Source organism: Acomys minous (assembly GCF_964271855.1).
Source record: "Acomys minous genome assembly, chromosome: 7".
In the NCBI taxonomy this organism is placed as follows: domain Eukaryota; kingdom Metazoa; phylum Chordata; class Mammalia; order Rodentia; family Muridae; genus Acomys; species Acomys minous.
The window spans coordinates 109,229,249-109,255,637 of record NC_140488.1 but is presented as its reverse complement, the minus strand read 5'-3'; the positions used below and the strand labels follow the sequence as shown (position 1 = coordinate 109,255,637).

The following is a 26,389-nucleotide window of genomic DNA, read 5'->3' as shown; positions in this document are numbered from 1 at the left end:
CAATCCTTGGAGTTTTCAGTTAAGAGATCAATTGTGTAAACAAGTCTACTAAAACTAGGAACAACACAAGGCTGTCTTGTTATATAGTGCTTGAAGTCTTAGCTAGAGCAATAAGACAGAAGGAGATCAAAAGGATACAAATTGGAAAGAAAAGAGCCACACCATCTTTATTTACAGATGATATGAGAGTATACATAAGTGACCCTAAAATTTCCATTGAAGAATCCCCTACAGCTGCTAAAAACTTTCATCAAAGTAGCTGAATACAAACTTAACTCACAAAGATCAGCAGCCCTCCTATAAACAAATTACAAAAGTATTGAGAAAAAAATCAGGAAAACAACACCTTGCACAGTAGACTCAAAAATATAAAATATCTTGTGATAACTCTAACTAAGCAAGTGAAAAACTTGTTCATCTCCTGACTTCCTTCAGTGATGGACTACAATGTGGAAGTTTAAGCCAAATAAACCCTGTCTGTCCAACTTTCATCCCGCCATAGTGTTTCATCACAGCAATAGAAACTAAGACAAAGACAGAATCTCAACTGGCCATCTCTTGTCAACAAACAAAGCTTTCAGTAGTGGAACTAGGTTGTATACAATTGAATTGTTGGACAAAGGCAGGGGTTCTCAACCTTCCTAATGCTGTGACCTTTTAATACAGTTCATCAAGTTGTGGTGATCCTAACCATAAGATTATTTTGTTGTTGCTTCGTAACTACAATGCGATGTCAGATGTTGAATGGAAATATGCAACATGCAGGACATCTGATATGCAAACCCCAAAGGGGTCATGATCCAGCCACAGGCTGAGAACCACTGGCCAAAGGGGTCTCATGGAAATCCCCAAACAATCAGGCTACTGCCAAGGTAATAGATTGTTCTCCAAAAACTGACAACAAGACCCCATTGCTTCAGACAACACTGACACAACTCTGCACATGGAGAGGTCAAGCTGGTGCCTACACAGAACCTTCACCCCTACATTCTAGTGCAATGGTTCTCAACTTGTGGGTCACAGCTTCTTTAGGGTTCAAACAACTCTTTGACAGGGGTCATCTAAGATCATTGGAAAACATGGGTATTTATATAGATATCATATTAGGAAGGCTGGGAACCACTGACCTAAATAAGCAAGAACATAATGGGAAATCTGCCTCCCTTTGTCTGTTTTGATGAACATCTAGGCTTGGAGAACATTTATAACTGTTCTAGTGCTGCACCTCAGCTCATGTGGACAGGACACAGGATTCTCTTGTCTTGCTAATTACCTCAAATGTTTCAGAATGTCGAGAGAATTTTGTCTATGCCTTTGGAGAAGCCATGTGGTGTCTACAAGGGCTTAAAGAAAAGAAAACACTTTCCTGTTGTTGTTTTTTTTAATACAGGTAGACACTTAATCCATCAGGCCTCCAATTTTATTATGCTTCAGGGTTGTTTGTAATATTATTCCTTACTTTTATACTTGCTTCTACCTGTCTCTACCCCACTTAACACTCTCCTCTCTCCCCCCCTCTCTCTTTCTGTGACTCCTATCTCAATTTTCCTTTCTCTCTCTTTCTCACACACATACCAGACCCACTCACATCATATACACATACCAAACACATGCTCACACCATCCACATACATACATACCACTCATCTCACATACATGTTCACATGCACACACACACACACTTCACATGTTCTCTTGTTTTCCCTTTTCCCTCCCTCCCTCCCTCCCTCTCTCTGTCTCTGTCTCTCTCTCTCTCTCTCTCTCTCTCATGTCTCTCTGCCTCTCTCTGCCTCTCTCTGTCTCTCTCTGTCTCTCTCTCTCTCTCTCTCTCTCTCTCTCTCTCTCTCTCTCTCTCTCTCTCTCTCTCTCTCTCTGTCTCTCTCCCCCCTAACACACACACCCGTCAAGCCTGTAACTAGGCTGTAATAGTAAATCTACTCTCTACTCAATTTAAAATTCTTTGTCATTTCTTAATTTTCCCACTTGATTCTTGTCAATCATCAAACATGGAGTTTGCACAGAAAGGCAGGAAACTCACGCGACTTTGGCACAGACAGTGCACTTCCAGCTGCCATCAAGGCCCGTTACTCGACACTCACTGCACACTCTGAGTGAGCAGGCTCGGCATGGATCTCCCCGGTCAAAGATGAGGCCAAGGTTTTTCTGACAGTGAACACAGACTCTACTGGTCTCTTGTTGAGTCTTCCCACTTCTACGCTTTGCTTCTAAAAGTTCATTCTTCAGCTTCCTGATAAGATAAAAGAAAGGTACACTGAAAACACAGGAGGGGACTGATAAAATGCCATGGTGGGTAAAGTAGCTTGCTTGCTGTTTATTTACTTATCCTGGATGCTTTTGATATTACACCCCTGGAAGTGTTCTCTCTGTGCCCACATGACGCAGGAGTACAGAGACATTCAGTCATATTGGTTCTTTCTTTAAGTAAACCAGCTAAGAGTGCAACTACAAACATTCTACTATTTCAGTTCTACAAACTTTTACTTAGCATTTAAGAGATTTCAACAATAAATATCCTTTCTCACATTTCTCACCTTTCTGAGAGACACATCTACGGTTGAGCCCAGGATAGGACAAAAAAAAATTAGCTGCCCAAATGCAAGCAACAATTTATCCACTTAATCTCTTCCAAAATATGCATAATTATATTCTTCAGTGGTTGTTTTTATGAGAAATAAAAGTGAAGTTCGTAGCATGAGTTCTGTCACACAGGTATTAAACATATTCTACTTTGATATCCTCTTTTAAAAACTATTTGACAAGAAATGTTTTTCTCTTCCCTTTAAAAACTTGGAGTTGTCAGCATAGTCCCTTCTCCAGAAGCAGCACCTAGGAAATTCTTGGGAACACTAACTATCAGGATCTGCTTTACTTGATCAAAATCTGCCTTTTAAGATTTTGGATCTGTATTTTATCAAAAATATGCAATTGATGCTAGTATGAGCAATACAGACTTGAAACCTGTGCTCTCTAGCTTGTTTAGACACTGGAATAGCATGGACATACTGGTGACTAAGTCTCATGTCCACAAATTGGAATGCTATTGGTGGCCTGAGAAATGCTATGTGTAAAGGTTCTTTATTTGTTCTAGTACACTGTCTGCTTTGGCAAACAGTGCTCTAGAAGATTGGCCTGTTGCCATTTCAATATTTTATAGCTATGCCAATCCTTTCGGTTACTTATCTCTTATCTTGTCCTCAATGCCCAGGAATAAAACCTGGAATCTACATCTTTCATAGCATTTCCCTTTCACATTTGTAACGTTCAATTTTGTCAGACTCAACTAGACTAGCATCTTCCCAAGTAAAGAAAGGATGCTTGCATTTTCTTGACCATGCTGTTCAGGGCTTCAGTCCATGCTAGGTTATAAAGCAGTTGAATAGTTGAAGGTGATGATTATTTCTTTTGTCTACTCTTATGAATCTCCACTGGTGCATATATAGTGTGTATGTGTCGAAATCACAATGAATGCCATTAACAGTTCATTCATGTTAGTAAAAACAAAATATTTTAAAAAGAATACGTGGTATAGATAGAACCAGAATCAAGAACTTTTCATTCTCAGGCCAACGAGAGAATCATAAGTCAGGAGTTTTAAAGTAAAGAATATGTTTTCTAAAATTATTGACGGTTTTCATTTATTATGTCAGCATGTGTTAGGTAGGTCATCAGATGTAAGCAGGCTTGAAGGCAGGATCTGAGAATGGATCCTGTCATCAGTCCACTTTGGACCCTGCCTCCTGTTTCCTCAGCAACATAAGAAAGAGAAGTAGCATAATTACTGCACAGTCATGATGTATCATGCTGCACAAACAGGGTCTTAGTACACCCTTGGTTTTGGTCCATTAAAAGAAAACGATTTGTCCTGGTCAAAATATCAAAATCCGGCTTCTACTTTTGGCCCTGGGTAAAAACATGACAGCTTGATATGCTTGAAATATACAATATAATATAATATAATCACCTCCCTTAAAAGTTAATGCAACTGGGCCCATCAGTTACCTGGCCAGGAAACTGCCCTTCTGGAAAGCTAATTTAAATGAAAACATGCTAAAGAAGTTATAATCCCTATCCCATTAATGAAATAATGCACTTATGCATGTCAGGCCTTTCCCTGACCCCAAGATCCGCTGCTTACTGAACTTCACTGCTGACCCTACCCAGTTTTCCAAGTTCTAATTCAATGGAATAACTTTTTAGTTATCTCATATTTCTTCCAGAATAATCCCAAAGGTCCTAAAGTGCTTTCCTTGACATTCTGGACATTACCATTTTCTCAGGAGAACCCTATCTTCATTTCTATAGCTGGTTATCATCTACCATTGCTGACTCGATCTCAAAGGTAGCTATTTCTCTGTCTCTCTTCCATTCCCTCCCAGGCTAATAAAATAGATCTTACATTTCCTTCTGAGTCTGTTTCAAAAACCCTTTTATTAGGGGTTGGAGAGACAGTTGAGCAGTTATGTTCAGTTAGTTTTTGTAGAGGACCTGAGTTCAGCTCTCCACACCCACACTGGGCAGCTCACAGCTTCCAGTTCCAGGCAATCTCCTGTCCTCTGTGAGCATCTGCACTCAAGCATGTACATAGTGCATGTACATATCTGTATATTGGCATGCGCATGTACACAGAATTAATAAGAAAATATTCTAAAAATGTAAAATGTTTTGTAAATGACATGAAAATTCACCAAAGGTAACTGTAATTGTCTGGTGACACTTGAGTTTATTGAGCCTCAGTCCTGTGCTAGGCCTTCTGGTATGTGGCTATATCAATGAGTTACTACGGGACACCTACTAAGGATTTCCATTATGTTTTATGCTACTCAGATGGGGACAAACTGCCCGAGTACTGCAACAACAACCATACAGAATACACAAGTCCTCACAGTCTTGTCCCTGTAAACACAAATAACGACAGCACATGTTTTCCAGACTTCTGCTTTAGTGCTTACAATCTGTCCTTATGTCTTCCACCAGAGCTCCTCACTTAAATGAAGTTTGTTTAAAACAACAAAACAAACTATTTTGGGAGTTGTGCATGGTGCCACATGTCTGTAAACACAGCACTCGGGAGGCAGCGGCAGGTGGATCTCTGTGAGTTTGAGGCCAGACTGGTCTACAAAGTGAGTCCAGGACAGCCAAGGCTACACAGAGACACCCTGTCTTGAAAAACCAAACCAAAATGAATAAATAAATAACTCTCTTTAGGAACTTGTGAAAGATGTAGGCTTTAAGCTCCCAGAATGGGCTCTCTTGAGGAAGTCCACTGTATGATTTGTGAGATCACAGTAGTTTGGTTACTGCAGGGCCCAGTGGTAGTAGGCCTTTTGTATAGCGCTGTTGTCCAATGCTTTCTTGAGACTTTCGTAAAAGTAGAACTATTAGTACTCCGTAAAGAACTAAAAGGAGCTCAGGAGACCCTACCCCTTGTCAGCCCTGAAAGCATATATACAGGTGACATTATATAAACAGAGCAGAGTATATTTAGGAATGCATTTGTATATAAATATACATATATGCATATAACAAAAACCAATGAAAAAGAGTCATGAGTTTGGAAAAGAGCAAGGTGTGGTATGTGGTAGGGAATGGCTCAGAAATCTTTTAAAACCACTAGTCTTGTCAGGTAGAAGGTATGTCTCAGTGGTAGAGTGCTTGAGTACCACACATGAGGTACACATCATTTTGTTTTGATGGCAGCTTCTGTATGTAAGACAGATTACTAAACATTACAATGTATATCCACAATAATGACAAGTACCCTTCTTTATAGGTCAAGCCATTAACATTTGACAACCCATGGGCAAGGCATGGTTCCCATTTTCCAGGTAAGAAAGCAGAAAGTCAGTGTGTCGTTGGTTAGGATTCAGAAGCAGAATTCGCTATGTAGAACTAATGAGCAAGGTAAACTCTTCCCATACACTAAGTCACCTCATACAGGCTTTGGGATTCTAACTTGCTTCTGTTCAGAAGAAACACTGTATGTGTGAGGGCTGTATCTTTTCTACTTGGGTAAAACCATGCTGAGCACACTCAAAGGTAAGCCACAGTACACAAGAAAGCTTTCTTTTGCAAGCTTAGTTCTACTATACAACACCTGTCCAAGTTGACTCTTGTCACAAAAGGTCTCATGACAAATATCGCATATGGAGTTTCATTTTAACAAACGCCACTCCCATTCCAGGAAATTTCATAGATTGTGATGAATTTTCAGATCAGAGGCTACTAAAAATATCAACGCCTTCCAAGAATGTGGGCAAAGGTTGAACCTGGATTTGAACCAAAAGAAAAGTCTCTTTTATAAAAGTACCACAGAACAAGATTACAGTGGTTTCTGTCCAGATAAGGAAGTCTTTGCCAATCTCAGGTTTAGAGGTTACGTTGAGAAAAGAGGGCAATATGAAATTCACACATCTATACATGACATGAAGTAGTTGCTGGCAGCATAAAGCTTAGCTTCTGGTAACATACAGGAGTTCCCACAAAACTATGTCAAAAGCTAGACAACTGACTTCTTGCCTAGATTTATGTCAACATGACACAAACTAGAATCATTTGCAAAGTTTGTCAATTGAGAAAAGGCCTCCATTAAAATTCATCTGTAGACAAATTCATGGTGGCGCCCATGGTGGATGGTGCCAACCTGGGAAGGTGATGCTGGAGTGTATAAGTGAACTGAGCAAACCTTGAGGAATAATGTAGTAAACAATATTCCTCCATGGCCTCTGCTTCAGTTCTTGTCTCTAGGTTCCTGGCCCAAAACCCAATAGAATGATTTGAGAATTGTAAGATGACCCTCCCCAGCTTAATGGCTTTTGATCATTGTATTTTATTGCAGCAATAGAAACTCTAAGACACCTGGCACCCCATCCCACCCCACACACACAAATAAAGAGTAATAGTGCTAAAAATCAGTAGAATTAAACAAAGTAAATAAAACCACAGAACCTGGGGAATCATTATGGTCATTCCAGGTACATAAAATGTACTCATATATGCATTTGAAAGACAAAAAATAAAATAACGAATATTGTCTGCCCTGGTGAAGCTCTGCCAAAGTCCCCTCTGCCAGATGTTGCCTAATTTGTCACCCCATTCTCTGTCTTGTTTTCCCTAGGACTCAAGGTTTACTGGTTTAAAAACAGATTACTTGCACACAAACCTTAGGCTCAAGGTCTCCTTTTGGTAAATCCAACTTATGACAAGTGCTTCCCTAAATTATATGACAATGATAACTCAGTACAATTCTAAAGAATGGAGAAATCAATCAGTACTATTTGACATTTTGCTGTTTATTAATTCTTCTCTGACATCACGTAGGGAATTAATTTAATATGTAATCAACACTCAGAATTTTCCACTTCAAAAGACCTGATGCTTTTTCCAAAGGTATCTGTCCTGAGCATCACATCAACAAAACAGCATATTACTAATAGGACAAATTACTTAGAAAACAGAGGCAGGGAAAGAATTGGTACAGCGACAGGTAGGAAAGTGGCATTTCTTTAAGAAACAACAAAAGATGAAATTCTGGGATTTAAAAGATGGTTGCTATGACAAATGGAAGAATAGAACTGGCTTGATGGAAAAAAATTGGGCATTTATGCAAAAAATCAAGATGCTTTAAAGAGAACACAGTGCCCTTGAAAATATCTCTCAAAGCACTTCTGCCTCAGGGTACAGGCACACACCAGAAGATTTCAGTTTTAGTGTTTGCAGGTATTTAATACAAGAACATTTCTGAAATGTTTCTAAATTGAATTTGTGCAAATGCAGGTTATTTTAGCTATGACAAGGAAGGAGACTATGAACAGCAAAGGCTTTCAGTACTTAATTTCTACAGTTTAATATTTCAAAAGATAATTATGTAGACTTATTTTTCAAAGATGAGACATTACAAAAACACTTTAGTGAGTTTTCCTGGTTCTTGGTAGATAGAAAAAGTCAAGCATCATTTAATTGAAACTCACTGAAGATTAATGAGTGATTTAAACATGCTTTTTAAAAATCTTATATGGTTCTGGAAAACTGTCATTGATAATTAATCTAGATTCCATAACAGGAAGATTAGGATGGTCATCTTGAATACTAAACAAAATTAATCCATGAGATAGATGATCCTATTGATATGAAAAATTTACTTACTTGAAATTTAAACTCTGAAATGTGACATTTAATAATAAACGTTTATTCATATTACTTATTAGAAATAAAATGTCTACATCCCCAAGAATACAAATGATATTATATATTTTCTCATGAACTGACCACCACTGAAGGAGGGAGGAGGCAAATATTTTTCAGTTCCCACCCTTAGCTCCAACATTCAGTAGTCATGTTCTATATTACATGGATTTCATCATGATGTCTATACAATTTATAGTAAAAAGAGAATAGCAGTGTCCTGGCTATCAGCACAAATTGCTTTGTGCTATCTAGAGGTTTATCATTGATATAAATTCTCCTTAAAGACAATACATTAAAAAGAACACTAAGTGGACATACATGGAAATGACATATATATATATATGTATATATATATATATATAGAGAGAGAGAGACTTTGATATACATACACACATACAAAAGGAACACAAGTGACTTTCTTGTCTATTTCTATATCTAGTATATAACTTTAAAATAATAACATAAATTGTAAGTAAAATAGTATAAATCTCTACATAGAGATATGCATAAACACACATATAGATATAAAAAGCAGCAAGCTTATTTATAACTATAGTGACATTGTCTCAACTAAAGAATTGTTCAGGCATTAAGCAGCTCAGTTCTTGACATATCTCTAAATATCATCTGCCTAGGATATGCCTTGACAGTAAAAATCTCTTGAAGAAAAGGTTCTGTAAAATTAAATTTCATATACACACACACACACACACACACATATATATATATAATATATGTAGTTCAACATGGAGTACAACTGAAATTGGACCCAATATAAACACACACACACACACACACACACACACACACACACACACATATATATATACTAAATTATATATAACTTAATGTATAACTAATAATTTATAATTTAATAATTTAATATATATATATATACACTAAAAGTAGTAGGCTCTTTTTTTTTTTTGTAAGTTCTTGATAGAAGAACATTTTCATTATTCTGTAGGACTCATTAAGAGTTTAAGTTCCACCAAACTAGTATATTCACACCAGAATTTCTTATTTTTAATAAGGTTTGAGTGTTTACCTATGCGTGGGTATGTGCATGTGAGTGCTGGTGCCCAAGGAGGTGAGAGATGTTAGATCTGCCTGATGCTAGCTAAAATCACTGGCAGTTGAGACCCCCTCAACATGGGTGCAGGGACTGGAACTTAGATCCTCTACCCAAGCAGTTCCCACTCTTAACTCCTGAGCGATCCCTCCAGAGTCCCTCATGCTGAGATTTCTGTTAATGTATTAAGAAGCTTTGTGACAATTCTATTAGGATTAAAATGAAATGTTTACCAATCTACAAATCCAGTCCAGTACTTCTCTGGGATTTCTTTGGAGACAGTGAGTCTGTAGGCTTTTGAAAGGATCGAGCTAATTTCACTCTTGGTGGTAGAGTGGTAAGATTTGGAGGAGGAGGAAAGTCTTGCAGATTAAACAGTTATAGAGTATTAAAAGGAATTCATTCTTTGCACTTCTTGGCCTCCCTGGCTTCCAGATTGAATGTATTATCCCTGAGATCACATGAAATTCATTTGAACCAAATGTTTATCTCATTTGCTCTTCTTTAATTGTCTTCCTTCTTCCTCTGACCACAGCACTGAAATTTCATTTCATTTCATCCTTTCAGAATGAACTACTTAAAGGTAAACTAAAAGGAGGAAGGCAGTTTCAAGCTTGGGGTGTATGTTTTATTAATGTACTAAGGTCAGGCTTGCTTAGTGGTTTATTTCAGGGGAACTAGGCATGAAGAATGAAACAAGAAAATTATTCTTTAGGTTTTCAGTCACCACACAGAGAAGATCAACTTAGAGAACTCTTTGTCTGCTTTTTAATGTTTGATAAAAGCCGTAGTAACTTGGGACAATGGTGTACAGCTGATAGGTAAGAACTGTCAGTAAGTACCAGGCTAAAGAAAGGTTTTCTGTTCTGGTCCCTTTTTTATGGAGAGTGGTAGGTCATGGGTGTGTTTTCAATGGGGGTCATCAAAGTACCTATAGTTATTACCAAAGTATCATCTGTGGAATGTTTCCAGGCATGGAATGGCCACTGTTTCACTCAGAAACTGTAAACTGCTTTAAGTATCAATAGGAGACCTGCACCACATTGAAACCATTCATTTTTCTGTCATGGAGTTTGAGGAGGGGTTCATCAAACCTTGCTCATCCCTAAGGATTTATAAACAGTAAACAGTTGCTAGAGGAGAGAGCTCATGAGGCCATCCCACATTCCAGAATATGTAGTCAGTTGAAGGTTGCTGTGGGAGGAGGTAAATTCACAAGCTTCCCTAATCTCTACAACAGTGCTATAAGGAATAATGTTATCATTGTTTTATTGATGAATCATCTAAATCAGAGAAACTGGGGACAGTGGCAGCCAGTTTTTCTATTGGTGGAATGAATGTACCTGAGATGATAAAAATTACAAAGATTTCATTGAGCTCAAAAAGGATTTCAACAGTGGTTGCTTGGCCCTATTTCTGGAGATTGTAGCAACATAATACATGCCAACAAGAGCATGTAATAAAGAATGCCTATATGTCATCGTGGTCAGCCACCTCATGCCTGACGACCTCATGGAAGTCAGAAAGCAAGAAGCCAGTGTCCAATAATCTCTTCCAGGATCATGCTTTCAGTGACTTAAAACCTCTAGCTACTCCTTGTTTTATAGCTGAGTATTATTCCATAGAGTAAATGTACCACAGTTTCTTTATCCATTCTTCAACTGAGGGACATTTAGGCTATTTCCATGTTCTGGCTATTATTAATAAGGCCGCCATGAACATGGTTGAGCATATGTCCCTGTTGTGTGGTGGAGCATTTTCTGGGTATATTCCAAGGAGTGGAATAGCTGGGTCTTGAGGAATCCCTATTCCCAGTTTTCTGAGATAGCGCCAGATAGATTTCCAAAGTGGTTGTACTAGTTTGCATTCCCACCAGCAATGAAGGAGTGTTCCCCTTTCTCCACATCCTTGCCAGCATGCACTGTCACTTGAATTTTTTATCTTAGCCATTCTGATGGGTGTAAGATGCAATCTCAGAGTCATTTTGACTTGCATTGCTCTGATGACTAAAGATGCTGAACATTTCTTTATGTGTTTCTCAGCCATTTGATATTCCTCTGTTAAGAATACACTGTTTAGTTCTGAGCCCCATTCCTCAATTAGGTTATTTGGTTTGGTGGTATCCCTCAATAGAAGAATGGATAAAGAAACTGTGGTACATTCACACTATGGAATACTACTCAGCTATTAAAAACAAGGAATTCCCGAAATCTGTGGACAAATGGATTGAACTAGAAATGATCATAATGAGTGAGTTAACCCAGAAGCAGAAAGACTCAAATGGTATATACTCACTTATATCTGGACACTAGCCCAAGGGGCATGTCCCATGAAAGTCTTCACTTACCAGGAAAGTGGGTCAGAGGGGAGGACATCCTATTGGGACTCTAGGTGAGAGAAGCATGGAAGAATAGGGAAATAGAAGGATCCAGAGGGTCCTAGAAACCTACAAAAAGAACATTATGATGGGCGGATCTGGGCACAGGGGTCCTGCTCAAACTATGGAACCAGCCAAGGATAATACGTGCAGTAAACTTTGAACCCTTACCCAGATCTAGCCAATGGACAAGGCGTTCTCCACAGTTGAGTGGAGAGTGGGGTATGACTTTCAGATGAACTCTGGTGCCCCATATTTGACCACGTTCTCTGGATGGGGAGGCCTGGTGGCACTCAGAGGAAGGATAGCAGGCCACCAAGAAGAGACTTGATACCCTATGAGCATGTACAGGGGGAGGAGATCCCCCTCAGTCACAGACATAGGGAAGGGGAGTAAGGGGAAAATGAGAGGGACGGAGGAATGGGAGGGTACAAGGGATGGGCTAACAATTGAGATGTAATATGAATAAATTAATAGAATATAAAAATATTAAAAAATTTTTAAAAACTCTAGCTAGACAGTGGGATATTCCTTGCTCCCCAAGTAGCGATATCAGAATTGATCAATGTCTTTAACACATGGACCTTTGGGGGACATTCTAGATCTGTCAGGTTTGAATGTAGGATGTCAGTCTATGGGTTTATATGTTCGAAAATATGGTCCCCAGATGGTGGCATTGCTTTGAGGGTCTTTAGAAGCTTTCTACACATAAGGCTTAATTCTTGCCTATAGGGTCACACAGGTGGAAGTTGAGAATTATACGCCAGCTCTGCTTCTAATCTGTATTTCTGATTTCCAAATACTATCTAGGTTCCTACAACCACAGACAAAAATGCTCCAGCCATCATCCTTTCCTCGCCATGGTGGGTGATATCCTCTGAACTATAAGCCAGGCTAAATTCTTTCCCCCTTTACTTGTTTGTACGGTTACAGACACCATCGCAAGTTGCTCAAATATCACAGAAGACATTCCAGAGTTGGTATTCTAAAGTGGGGAGTCTTTCTTCTTAGCCACTAGGTTTGCTGTTAGCAAATGAGTGCTCTCATCTTATCAGCATCCTATTATTAGCTCATTTCCATCTTCTTTAGCTAAATGGCACAGTGCCAATGCCATTTCAAATATTTGGGCTACCTCTGGAAAGGCATAAAAGTCCCTGGTCAGTTTGTCTCCAGTACTACTGTCAAATTTCCTATCAAAATTGCTGCAAACAAATAGAAAGCAGCTAAGGAAGGGCAAAGCAATAAGCATGCATTACCTTATTCTCTTGTCTTCCACTTTTTTCAAATATTCATCTCTCTTTAGGACTCCCAGGATCATTTCCTTCTCATGATCTAATAAAAATGACAGATTGATGAACTCCGAGTTCTTAGACATGGTATTTCAGCAGCAGCTCTGTGTAGCAATGGTTGAATCCTCCAGAAGATAAATGGATGTCTACTATTGGTAAGGTTCTCCCGGCCAATCTAGTGTCCAGCTCTTCCGTTTAAATGATTTTTACAAGGTCTCTGCAGATTTGCCAACAGGCACTGGGTAGTCTTTCACATTACAGAGAAAACGTGTTCTATGGAGATTACCGTCCATGAACATCATTCTTGTTTGAACTGAAGAAAAAAAATCTCTCCAGCCTTTGCTGTGGTCTACAGTCAGCAGCTAAGACTCATTAATGATGCAGAAATTTGATCTGTCAAAAAGCTTCAAGCAGGAATCAATTCTTCTGGGCGCAGAATGTAGAAAACACTGAAATGGTGGGAAAAACAAAACAAAAGTAAGGAAAGATAAAGTAGGCCATATCACACAACGCACTTGTTCAACTATTTAATTTTTCAAATATTAGTGTACTGAGCTTAAACACAACATTCAAATTAATAAAATACATGGACTGTGCTGTGCATGCATGTGCATGCACACGTGTGTGTGTGTGTGTGTGTGTGTGTGTGTGTGTGTGTGTTTAGTACTGTTCTCAATTCTAGATAATCACCGAAAGTGTTGGAACCCATCCCTTTCGGCTACAAGGACCAACCATGCTGAAAACAGATGAACTTAGACTACTCTTGATGACATAAGAAGCTCACCAGGTTCTAGACCATATCTTTAACCTTAGTTTTGAACCTGGATTCTCTGTGCATAACCTCCTAAGAATGAGAATTTTTACAGTTGTTTACCAGATTTGGGGATTGCAACCATCCTAAGACACTGTCTCTCAGATCCCCTTCCTACCTATAGACTCCAAGCTACATAGATTCCTTGGCTCTTGCCAGGCTCCTAGACGTAAGTAAATATTTACTCAAAGGCTGTTATGGGAAAGTCTAGCCATGAGGTCAAACCAACCCAAAAATGTTAGTTGATTCAAAAGAACAGGATCTTTTCCAGAGCCTCCTTTACTTTTCAGAGCCACTGCGTGTCTTTTGTATTCAGTGTGCACCAACCAGAACTTTGCTGTAATGACTCCAAATTGAAAATGGTTCCTACAGACCAAGAAGTAGCGCCATTTGAGGAAATGTCCCAGATCCCTCCAGACTGGATGTATTGGAGGACTGTTACCAATCTGAAAAGACCATTGGACTGTGGGGATTAGAAAGGAACAGGAAACAGCAAAGTCAAGGACAAGAGAGACCCTACAGTAAAAGCAATGCTTGACATTTTCTACCAGTGTCAGCTGCTGTTTCCCCAGATAAAGTACACAATTCGCTTTTCCATCTTTGTGTGCCTCAGCTGGCTTTAAGCTGAAATGAAAGAAATAAATTGGAAATTCAGTGACTGAATACATCATCCTTATAGTTCAGGTTCACTCGCAATATACTTTATGCATAAAATGTCAGATTTAGTATGTCCTACATGCATATTTTACGGAATGTACTTTTTAAAACAAATATTAAAGGAGTTGGAAATGTCTGAATAAACAAATAGTTATGCATGAATCAACCAGCAGATACCAGCCTGCACTCTCAAAATGTACGACTTCATCCTGGGAGTGAACAAAGTAAGAGAAGGCTGACGAGTGACTAAAGGGCTTGCTACCTTGGCATCTGAGTTTAGTCCCAGTGACCTACATGGTGGAAGGAGTGAGCTGACTCCAGCGAGTTGACCTCTCCATGCCCACATTGCATGCACCCACATACCCACTCAGCAAATAAACAAATACATGTAAAATGGATAAGTGAAGGGAAGAAAACTGGGGAAGTTACAGGAAGCAGGAGAACTTAAAGAATTTAACAGAAACAAAATTGTATTGACAGAACTTCTTTAGCAATAAGATCCTTTGGCCCATATATATGGACTGATAGGTTAACACATTAGTACCTGGGTTGGTGTAGAAGTGATGACCAAAGAGATCATAAGTAATAAAAACTTCACCGAGGAAGTCAGGATATTCCCCTCTGCAAGTCAGGACTGGACTGTGATTATAATTTAGTAAGACAGAATCTTACTGAAGATCCTGAAGGGACACAGGGTAGAAGAAAGAAAACGGTGGGTCTGGCCATAGATAAGGGAGACTACAGGAGATATGTGCCCCTCCCATCAGGAAAGAAGCACCTGGCCCCTTAAGTGGGAGTAGCTTGCTACCTGAAACACGCATTCCATGTCCAGTGAAGGCACCTCTGTCTAGGAAACTTTCTCATCATTAACCACTATAATAATACAGCTAATGCCCCCTACTCAATTGTCATTTTCTTCTAGATCCTTATTATATGAAGAACTCCCATTGAGTTCTCCTTTTAAAAATGAATGTTCTAGTCTTGGATGAAGAGCCCTCTGTACTTGGGTTCATTTAAAACAATATCTCATCCACTTGTTCACTGTGTGCTAGCGAAATTGATTTTTCTGAGCATTTGCACTGAGGACTGAACTGGGGTGCAGTTTGTTTGCCTAACTATGTGCCAGTTTATGAAACCCCTCTCCAGCTAGATTATAGCTCTGCTTTTGGAATCCTTTACCACCAATGCCCTTTAACAAAGTGAGAAAAATGAGTTATCTATTCTCATCCTTTTCCTTAAACACACAACGAACACTAGTCAGATTAAGAGGGATAACTTCATTTTACTTTACTCCTACTTCCTTATGTAAATAGAGCCCTGGCTTACACTTTTCAAATGTAGATTCCTCCCTATGCGGTAAATAGCCTTGAAGAACTTGGCTAAGCTCTTCAGTTTGGGACATTGGTTACTTGAGACATATCATTGACTCTGGGGATCATCAAAAAAAGTCGCAGCTAAGGGGGAGACCCCTGGGAGTTAGACCATGCTCCAGTGAGTGTGTAGATAACTCAATGTGGACTTTTTTTTCACTTTTACTTTATTTTTTTTGAGGGGAGGAGGTCACAAGGGTCAGGGGCAGACATGGAAGACTGAGAAGTGAATGTGAACAGGGTGCATGTTGTGAAATTTCCAATGAATCAACAAAAATATGTTTAAAAAGTTCCAGTAATAATTACCACAGCTTCAAATAGACACATGAGGTTTTTAAACTATTTGGTCTTTTTTTTTAAATAATACACAGTAAGAAATAACCAGGACAAATAATGTCTGAGTAAAAAAGAAAAAGAAATAGTATGTCTTAGAATATCTATTAGCTATTTTATCTAAAAAACAATCTCTCATCTCTCTCTCTCTGTCTCTGTCTCTCACTCTGTCTCTCTCTCTCTCTCTCTCTCTCTCTCTCTCTCTCTCTCTGTCTCTGTCTCTCTGTCTCTCTCTGTGTCTCTGTCTCTGTCTCTGTCTCTGTCTCTGTCTCTCTCTCTCTCTCTCTCTCTCTCTCTCTCTCTCTCTCTCTCTGTGTGTGTGTGTGTGTGTGTGTGTGTGTGTGTGTGTGTGTGTGTGTGTGTACCATGTGGGTATCCTTATAGGCCACGAGAAGGTGTTGTATCCCCTGGCATTAGAGTTACAGGTGGTTGTGATCCTCCTTACTTGGGTGCTGGGAACAGAGCTTCAGTTGTCTGAAATAGCAGGAAGTACTAAGTGCTCTTCATCCCCACGTCAGCCCTTCAGCCTCATTATTAATTGTTTGAAATGGACCTTTAAAGCAGAAGGCTTATGACTGTTCTCTTAGTATGAAACTAATAAAAAATAAAACCAATCTCGTTTGTCTGTTTCTGTGTAAAAAATTTAAGAGCCAGACAGATTTTCAACATGATTAGAGTGATGTTTAGAATACTGGCCAATAGCATGTGTGAAGTTTACTTATAGGGACTTCAAGTAGATCATTTACAGGCAACAATAATTAGAGTACTATAAAAATTCACACAAAGGGCTTGGGAAAAGAAGAAAAACTAACACAGAAAAAAGAAAAAACAAGGTTGGGAGCAAGAGAGCAGCTCTTTCTTTCCTTTTGCTTTTTATTTATTCTTCTCTCATATACTACATCCCTACTGCAGTTTCTCTTCTTTACCTCCCCCCCATCGGGTCCTCCACTCACTCCCCTCTTTCCCCTCAGAAAAGAGCAGGGCTCCCAGGGATATCAAGCAAACATTGCATAACAAACTACAATAAGACCAGGCACATACCATCAAATCAAGGCAGTAGGAGGAAAAGGGTCCCTAAGGCAGGCAAAAGAGTCAGGGACAACCCCTGCCCCCACTATTAGGAAGCCCACAAGAACACCAAGCTACCCAGCCATATCATATATGCAGGGGATGTAGGTCGGACCCAGACAGGTGAGAGCTAAAAGGTAGATGCTGTGGAAATACAGATATTTTTGTTTTCAGCCGAACAATTTCTTCCCCTGTGAACAAATCTATTTGGTATATCATCTACCAGTGCAGTATCTCAGATTTCTTTCCTTTTTTTTTTTTTTTTTTTTTTTTTTTTTTTTTGCTAAGATTAAGTGTATCGACAGCCTTGTGACTGCTGGGATAACAAGACTTTGTCATAGCATCTAGGCTATAAACTTTGTGCTGATGGTTCAAGAGCAGCACTCTCAAGAAACTCTACAATTGCTAAAACTTGAACAACAAACAAGCCTTATACTCCCCTCATGAAATAAAACATATTATCTCAAATTTTCAGAAGACAAAGCTGAAGTAACTTCCCAAGGGCAACCAGTTACTAACTTGGTAAAGTATGTCTTTTGAAACTACATTTATCTTCTAAACCCTTAAATTTAACTGCTTCTAAGTACCTCCATGGAACAGCAGTAGCTCACAAGATGGTATTGGATAGGCTATGGTATTTTCCCGAGTGCTTTAGTCTAATAACCCACGTGACTGAGTCTGGGAATATAATTTTGTAGTAGAGTACTTGCCTATCATATGGAAGGCCAAGGCTTCAATTTATGGTACTGCAACAACCAACAACAAAACATGATCTCTGGAGGTTTCTACATATTTAAACCAGGTGTAGTGATACAAATCTGGAATTATGGAACTAGAGAGGATGAGACAGGAGAATTCTGGACTTGAGGGCAGCCTAGGCTTCAGAGTAAAACCATGCCTTTGAAAAAAACCCAGCCAAGTAGTAGTGGCACATGTCTTTAATCCCAGCAACCAGAGACAAGTGGATCTCTTTGTGTTCAAGGCCAGCCTGGTCTATAGAGTGAGTTCCAGGACAGCCAGAGGTACACAGAGAAACCCTGTCTTAAGAAAAGAAAAGAATAAAATAAAAATTCTGGATATACAGAGTTAAGCCAACTTAAAAATGTTTTCAATCATGGAACATGATGTGTACTAGCTCAGTTTTGGAAAATAAAGTTGACATATTTGGTTATGTCGGCATAGGATGTTTTAATATTAATAAAGAGAAGACCATTTCTTTCTTAAAATATTTTTCAGAAGAAAAGCAAAATAATAAATTCAAGACAGACTTGAAAGAAAAAATAGAAGATGCACTTACATTATAGTATGATTATCAATGGTGTAAATCTTGAAATGATTTACACTTACCACAATGTCATTGTAATATTTTAAATTAGGTGTTCAAAATATATCAACACATTAATAGTTGAAAATAGGAAGACAGTGCTAGGGATGTAGCTCAGTACTAGAGGGCCTGCCAATCATTCACAAGACCCTAGGTTCCATCCCTTAACATTTAAAACAACAAACAAAGAGAAAATTAGGAAGATAATTATGACTTTAGATGCCTATGAAATTTATACAATACAACAGATACATAAATATGTGATATATGATGATGCAGATGACAATATAAATAATAATGCAAATAATACTAAACTTGGATTGTCTAGGGCTAAGGAAGGAATGAAGAAGTTTATTTATATATTCATTATTTTGGACATGTTCATATAACAATATATTATTTTTTATATAAACCTTTGAAGAAGTGATAAAGTTTCTCCAATTAGGAGGAAAAGAAGGAAGCCATAAATAACTTTGAAATTTGATCCAAGAAGAATCCAGGTGTTACCGCAGCAATAGGGAAATGGGTATGTGCTGAGTTTCAGAAATATTAGGAGTTATGTGACTCATATACCAGTCCGCCAGAGTTCTTGGTCTCCATTCTTATTCCTTGAAATGGGATTCCCACATATAGACATTTTTACACTTATCACTCTTTCTGAAAACAATCATGTGCTCCCCAATACTTGCCCTCGCACTCAGGGACCACAATAACCTTAGATATAAGGCCTTTTATTTATCGCATATTTATATCATACAGATGGACTAAATTTGTGTATTGATATGTTGGTAGTCATAAGCTTATAGTTCTTTGACTATTAATAGTCATGCTACTTTTCCCCCACTTCCGCATTGTAAACGGACGTAAGTTCTAAAAATATCACAATAACGGACCATTAGTAACTAACAAGATAACTGTTAAACGTTTGCTCTTACACGAGCTTCTTGTCTACGCATGGGCAGTGGCATGAGTACTGGAGCACTCTTCTGCGCATGCGCTTCCACTCCTCCGCTCATAACTTTCATATTGCAAAGATTCTGGGCCTTGCTCATGCTAGTTAAGTGCTCTATTACTCTGATATGCACCCTAAACCTTATTTCCTTTACTCTTAAAAGTCTAAATGGTTTAGTATCATTTTGAAAACCTGTCACAATTTGGTCCTTGACTACCCCTCTCTCATATATCTATTTTCTAGGCCATATTCAATATTTCATTCCTCCAAGGAAGCCGTAACTTTGTTTTTGTTTTGTCCTGTTGTTTTTGTTTTTGTTTTTTGGTGAGTCAAAGACATAAAAGAAAAAATTAGAATTAGTTGAGATAAGAAAGGAGATCTGTGGTAGCAGGAAGAAAACAACAAAAGGTAAGGGATGGTAAATATGATAAAAATGAATTACATAGAAGGAAATGTCATAATTAAATCCATTATTGTGTAGAATTAATATATGCTAATAGAAATGTTAAAAGGAAGTCATGACCTTTCTTACCTTTGGCTCTTCCTACTTGCTTGCTTAGGAGTGTTTACTAGTTTCTAAAGATGCCCCATTATAATTCCCCAGAACCTATAAATATATTATCTTATATATCAAAAGAGGATTTGCATATGGGATTAATTAAATCAAAGAGTCTGACGTGGCAAAATTAGTGTAGATTATATAGTGGACTGTTCATAACCCATAGCATCATCACAAAAGGATATGATGGTACACACCTGTTAATTATAGCGTTAAATATACGGAAGCAGATGGATCACAAGTTCAAGGCCAGCTTGCACAACTTAGTGAGAATCTCAAAATGTAATGAAACTCATTACTTTCTATGCAAAATTTTAAACTAATGAAATACATTTTTAAATAATCATTTCTGGAACTACATCAATTATGTAAGGTGATATAAGATACCAGGAAAAAATCATCTGTATGAATAAAAAATAAAAATTTGAAATCTTCTACTGGATGTAGTTCAGTAATAAACCACCTGCCCAGCATATGTAAGCCTCTTGGTTTTATCACTGGTATCACAAATAAAAGAAGGGGAACACAAATATTAGAGTAAGAAAATTAGTTGTGATAGGACCGAAGTTGGGGTGACGGGTTTTGAATAACTTCATGAATGAGAAGTAAGATAAAATATTCTGGAAAAATGCCCCTAATAAACTCCGGAATATATGGCACTTCATTCTGAGAAAGGACAATAGTCTACGTTAAATGCACTGCAGTGCTACTGGACTTACAGTGGGGTGTACCAAAACTACTTATAGTGCCCCCTTAGCATGGATGCCCATCACTTTCACATGGCATTCTTAGCCCTGAAGAAGAGACTTGATACCCTATGAGCATATACAGGGGTCAGATAATCCCCCTCAGGAACAGTCATAGGGGAGGGGAATAAGGGGAAAATGGGAGGGAGGGAAGAATGGGAGGATACAAGGATGGGATAACCATTGAGATGTAACAAGAATAAATTAATTAAAAAAGGGAAAAAAAAAAGAAGAAAAGCCTCTGGAAGGTCTCTTCCTGTTTCACCTCACATGAACTAGCTCACAGAACACTAATACATTTGTCTAAAGGAAAATTTAGATCTGGATCTAGACACACACACACACATACACACACACACACACACACACACACACACACACACACACACACACCTGTCATTCTAGGTACGAGGGAGACTGATAGGAGGATCACAAATTTAAGACCTTCCCAGGCAATTTAGTAAGAGTCTTTTAAAATAAAAGGCACACTATATTTTGGTCATATTCTTTCCCCTCACCCACATCCTCCTGGATCCTTCCCTAAAACAATTTTGTGTTCTTTCTCTTAAAAAAATAAAAATAAAGCAAAGCACAAACAAATAAACATGGAGTCCATTTAGTGTTGGCTACAGGACACATGCCCTGCTGTGTCATTGAAATACTCAATGTTACTCCATTGAAAAAAACTGATTTTCCCTTTCCAGCAGTCATCAGTTGCAGAGAACTTCTTGGTTAGAACTAGGACCTTGATTTCCCTCCTCCTTCTTCTCTGTGATGAGGTTTTTGTCTGGCTTAAACATGTACAGGTCTTTGTGCATGCTGTCACAAACTTTGCAAATTCCCCTGTGCATCACCCCTGTTGTGTTAGAAAAATGCTGCTTCTTGGGAGAGGCCACAGTATATAATCAAAATATATTGTATGAAAATTGTAAAATATTAAATAAGAAGGGTGTGTCTGGAAATATAATTTAGTGGTAGAGAAACTGCAGCAGGTCCAGAACTGGATCAAAACCCAAACAAACAAAACCCAAGAAGTGGTGATCTAAATCTAAGAAGACAAGACTGAAGTTGAAATCTGGAAAAAAAAAAAACTGCTGGACTGGAGTGATGGCTCAGAGGTTAAGAGCACTAAGCTGTTCTTCCAGAGGTCCTGAGTTCAATTCCCAGCAACCACTTGGTGGCTCACAACTGTCTGTAATGAGATCTGGTGCCCTCCTCTGGTGTGCAGGCAGAACATTGTATATGTAATAAATAAATAAATAAATAAAATCTTTTAAAAAAAAACTTGCCAACAAGGAAGATTTCCTACCCATTGTTTCACTGTAACACCTTTGATAATAAAAGATGCCTTTATACTCCTGAGACCCCCCCCAAAGATGGGCATTTGTTACCTAAATCTCCTATATTTTCTCCAGAGCCAGCCTTTAATCAATCTGCTTATTCCACCTGCTTCTCTGTCCTGGCTTTTCCCTAGGAATACAAACCTTCAGTGCCATTAATACCTTATAACATGTAGTTAACAAAGCAGTGACCCAAATTTCCTTGGAAACATTCCATTACCTCAAAATATAATGTGTACACTTGCTCTGTCATGGTCCAGTTATCGATTGGTCAGCAACCAAGTTCCTCAAATCATAGTGGCTCAAAACAAAATAAACATCAATAAGCTTTAGTTGTGTGTGTTAAACAGGTTTGAGAGGACACAACTCATTTGTGTCTCTCTCAAGGCTTTTTGTCAGATGGCAACTGAGGTTACAATCATTTGAAATATTTGCTAGCTTTTGGTTGGAACGGAGAAGTGAATTTATACCATGATTCTCCAGTCATTGTTAATACAGAATCAATACAAATGTAAGCACTTTTAATTGTATAAGGAAAAGTTATCAAGGTATAAAACACTCAGTTATTGAGGGTATCAATATAAGAGGTTTTTACACAGAGGTACCCGAATCTGTGAAAAGGCAGTTAGGTTATAAGAAATAGAAATTCTTTGAAATCCAAATATCAGTCAACAATATTATGGGTATTGTGAGAAAACTAATTGTATGATTCATGAACTCATGAAAGGGTATTAGATCAAGAGCTAATGTTCTCAATGCAGGTCCTGACATGTAAAACTAAAGACTTCATACACTTGTATATGCCCTATAATTTGTAATAGAGGCTCATAAGCCCTTTCTGCAAACAGTTGACGCTTATACAGTCAATGAACAGCATTCTTCTACCTTGACAATACATGTTCTAATATCAAGAAGAGAGTGTTTCAGAGGTTGCTAACCCTTCCTCATCAAATAGCTTACAGCCCACAGACTATGCAAGTGTAGCTCTTTAGAATGGCTTTGAGTGCTCTCTCAGATATGCTGAGAATGAACAAGCTGTAAGTTTCTGTGTCTTGTTTTCCATATTAAAATGAAAATAGTGCACAACATCCCAATTGTTTTAAAAATTCCCATGCATGCATGTAGCTATTGTAAAAGTTAATAGTATAAACTAAGCCAAAATACTAAGTCTATGAGTGCATGAATCCATTGTGAATGTTTGAATATCTTCTTCAGTTTTTCTTATTTTGTGCTTTTACAATGAGTACACGTTACTTATAAAAAAAAAAAAACCAACGAAACTCACTTCTATAAAAAATAATATTCTAGCCATTTTAGCTCAGCTTCATTTCTCATGTGCATGTATCAACTAGTTATCCTGTTCAGTCATAAAGCAGGAAAAGACTACTCTGTTGAGATTTCAGGTCAATCAGTTTTTTAAACATAATGTTCTATCCACTTACACTTTAAAATTGTAAAGTAGGGGAGCTAGTTGCAAAGCATAGAAATGTTCATGCAATAGACACGTGCAAAATCTCATATCGGAAACTGTTCTTGGTGTGAAAGAATGTGTACATGAAAAAAGCATGGGTTCTAGACTGAAGAGCCTTGTCTTTTCCTAATGGATCTAGAGAAAAACAGAAAGATTCATACATGATAGCCCAGAAATAACAAGAAAGAGAATTGTAATTTTAGGTTATAAAGACAGGGTGCGAGAAATTCCCAAGAAAACACACCCTGTTCAGGAAGGGGGAAACCAACAGTTTCTATTCAACATTTGCTATTCAAATAGATAGTTCTGGACTTCAGCATTTTCTAAACCTCTTTGGGAATATTCTCTTGTAAGCAAAAGAAGGCTGTTTGGCCAAGCCTATGGGGCCCAGCTCTATGCAAACAGAGCAGCTCTGCTTTCTGCTTTCTCCGTTCTGTTAAGTTAGATCCCTAATAGGATTTAATTGAGGAAACAATGACCCTGCAAAGTCAAAGAGCATTCTTGTGCTGTCAGGATGTGGAGTGCTTTTAAACCAAGGAATAAAACAGATTCCTATTTTAGACATGTGTTTTGAAAGACCAGCACTCCTTAATGATTGGTTGAAGGACCAGTCAGGCAAAACATGAGTGAGCCCTTGAGAGTACCAGGCAGCAATTAGCAACTGAATCTCTGTTATGAGAAAGGAAATGAGGACCATTGTTGAGATATATGGGAACAGTTGCAACAAGACCTTGTGACTAGCTATGTGTGGGTGGTGTACAAGAGGGAATAAAATGGCTCTGAGATTTCCCACGGGAGATGCAAAGGTTCTTATATTTTAATGTACATAAGAGCATCTAAGAGTTTTGTACATAAGTAGGTTTGCCTAGGTTTGTACATTCAACCTTCAGGGATTTTGATCAAACAGAGCATGTGGAAAACATAAAGATGCTGATGTTGAACATGATGTTAACAGAATTAGGGACTTGATGACAAGAGAAGATGAGAAAGAAAAAAGACTTAGTTTTAGTTCAGACCTGAGGTCACTGTGCTTTTGAAGCAAACATCAGCAAATATCTGTTGGGAATTTGAAATATGGAAATTCTAATCATATTCTTAGATTAGTGATATTTTATTGGGAAGCACTAGGGTCTAGATAGTGGGTGGTAGCTAAATATAAGCCAAACATAAGATTATTCACAGGGAAAGAAAAAAGCCAAGGATGGAGCCATAATGAGTAACAATATTTAAAGAGTGGATGGAGCAGCACTTGGTTGATAAAAGTACAAGATCAGGCATTCAAGGCCAACTTGTGCTACACAGTAAGACCAGCCTGTACTATGCTAAGACAACTTGTACACATTTCATAGGTGCCCTCCTATGTCATCTACCATTTTGTCATATTTGCTTTAAAATATTTTAATCTTTTAGTATGGAAATTTTTGAGATGGGTACAATGGGTAAAACTTGTACTCTCAACACCAAGAAGGTGGAGATGAGAGTATCATATGTTCAGGGTCATCCTCAGTTACATGCTAAGCTCAAGCCAAGACAGAACTGCATTAGATCTCAAAATGGATAGAAGGATAAGGACGATAATGAAAAAGACAGCATGTAATAGTATAGACCATTGTTGCATTTACCTTTCAGCTAACCAATAACACAATCCGTTACAAACACCTCTAGGTGTAGAGTACCACACTATAGCTAGAAAAGGCTGTAACTTTTATAAGAGTACAATTAACTCAACCAAATCCAGTGTTATATAGTATTTTACTTAGCCTAACAGCCCAAATTTATAATATAAATTAGTATATCCTAGAATTATTTTTTGTTTGTGATCTAATTTTTTCCAAGTCAAATCTTGTGCTTTATTCACCAGGAGCATACTAAATAGTCATAGCTACAGACCTTGTTCTAATGAGGATTATTTGGAAGAAAAAATGGATATTAGAATGGGTATCCCCTTGGGTTTAAAAAGGGAAAAGAAGAGAGGGTTTCAGTTGGTTAGGAGAACTAAAATTATCATTGACTAACATGAAAGGAAATAATAGTTCAAGAACAACACCTGAGCAAAAGCTGTGTGAGAGAAAAACTATGCTACGAGAGACTACTGGATCTTGGAGACTTACACAAAGCCAGTTCAAACAGGGCTACAATGAAAGTTCTTTTCATGTGGTTTAAAATGAGGGGATGTTGGGAAATGAATGGAAGTAAGATGGAAGAGGGAGGGAGACACATGTCTGCCTGGAATATTGGCAAGTGCTAAGAAGTATTACGATGAGGACTGCAGTGATGGATCAGCAGTTAAAAGCACTTGCTGTTCTCCTAATAGACAAGAGTGCAGTTCCCAGCACCCACTTCAGGTGGCTTACAACAACCTAAAACTCCAGCTTCAGAGGCCTAGACACCTCCAGCTTTTAAGGACACCTATACTCACATGCACACACCAAACATGTAGACACAACCACACTTACACATGATTCAAAATAATAAATGTAAATCATTTTAAAGCATTAAAATATGTTAAGACAAGCCGGGCACAGTGGTACATGCCTGTAATCCCAGCACTCAGGGAGGCAAAGGCAGTTGGATCTCTGTGAGTTTGAGGCCAGCCCAGTCTACAAAGTGAGTCCAGGATAGCCAAGGCTATACAGAGAAATCCTGTCTCAAAAAATGTGTTAAAACAAATCAACGTTTTAGTGTTAATATGGTCTTCAAGTTCATGCTGTAAGCAGACATTTTCATGTTCATTTTTTCTGTAAATAAGTAATGTTTTGGAGGAATAGAACAAATTAGCACCCCAGTTAGCAGCTTTTACGATCTCCTCTACTTCT

General features: G+C 38.2%; 1 protein-coding gene across 6 annotated transcripts in view; it reads right to left on the bottom strand.

Moving 5' to 3' along the window:
• The window catches only part of SYTL5 (synaptotagmin like 5), a 253,795-nt gene that overhangs the window by 107,406 nt on the left and 120,000 nt on the right, over positions 1 to 26,389 (bottom strand). For all 6 annotated transcript variants that reach the window (XM_084790778.1, XM_084790780.1, XM_084790775.1 and 3 more), the window contains 2 exons: positions 12,910 to 13,391; positions 2,038 to 2,247 (listed from right to left, as the gene is read on the bottom strand). In XM_084790778.1, the coding sequence (XP_084646904.1) occupies positions 2,038 to 2,247; positions 12,910 to 13,028 (329 nt within the window). In that variant the 5' untranslated portion in view covers positions 13,029 to 13,391. The remainder of the gene's footprint in view (positions 1 to 2,037; positions 2,248 to 12,909; positions 13,392 to 26,389) is intronic.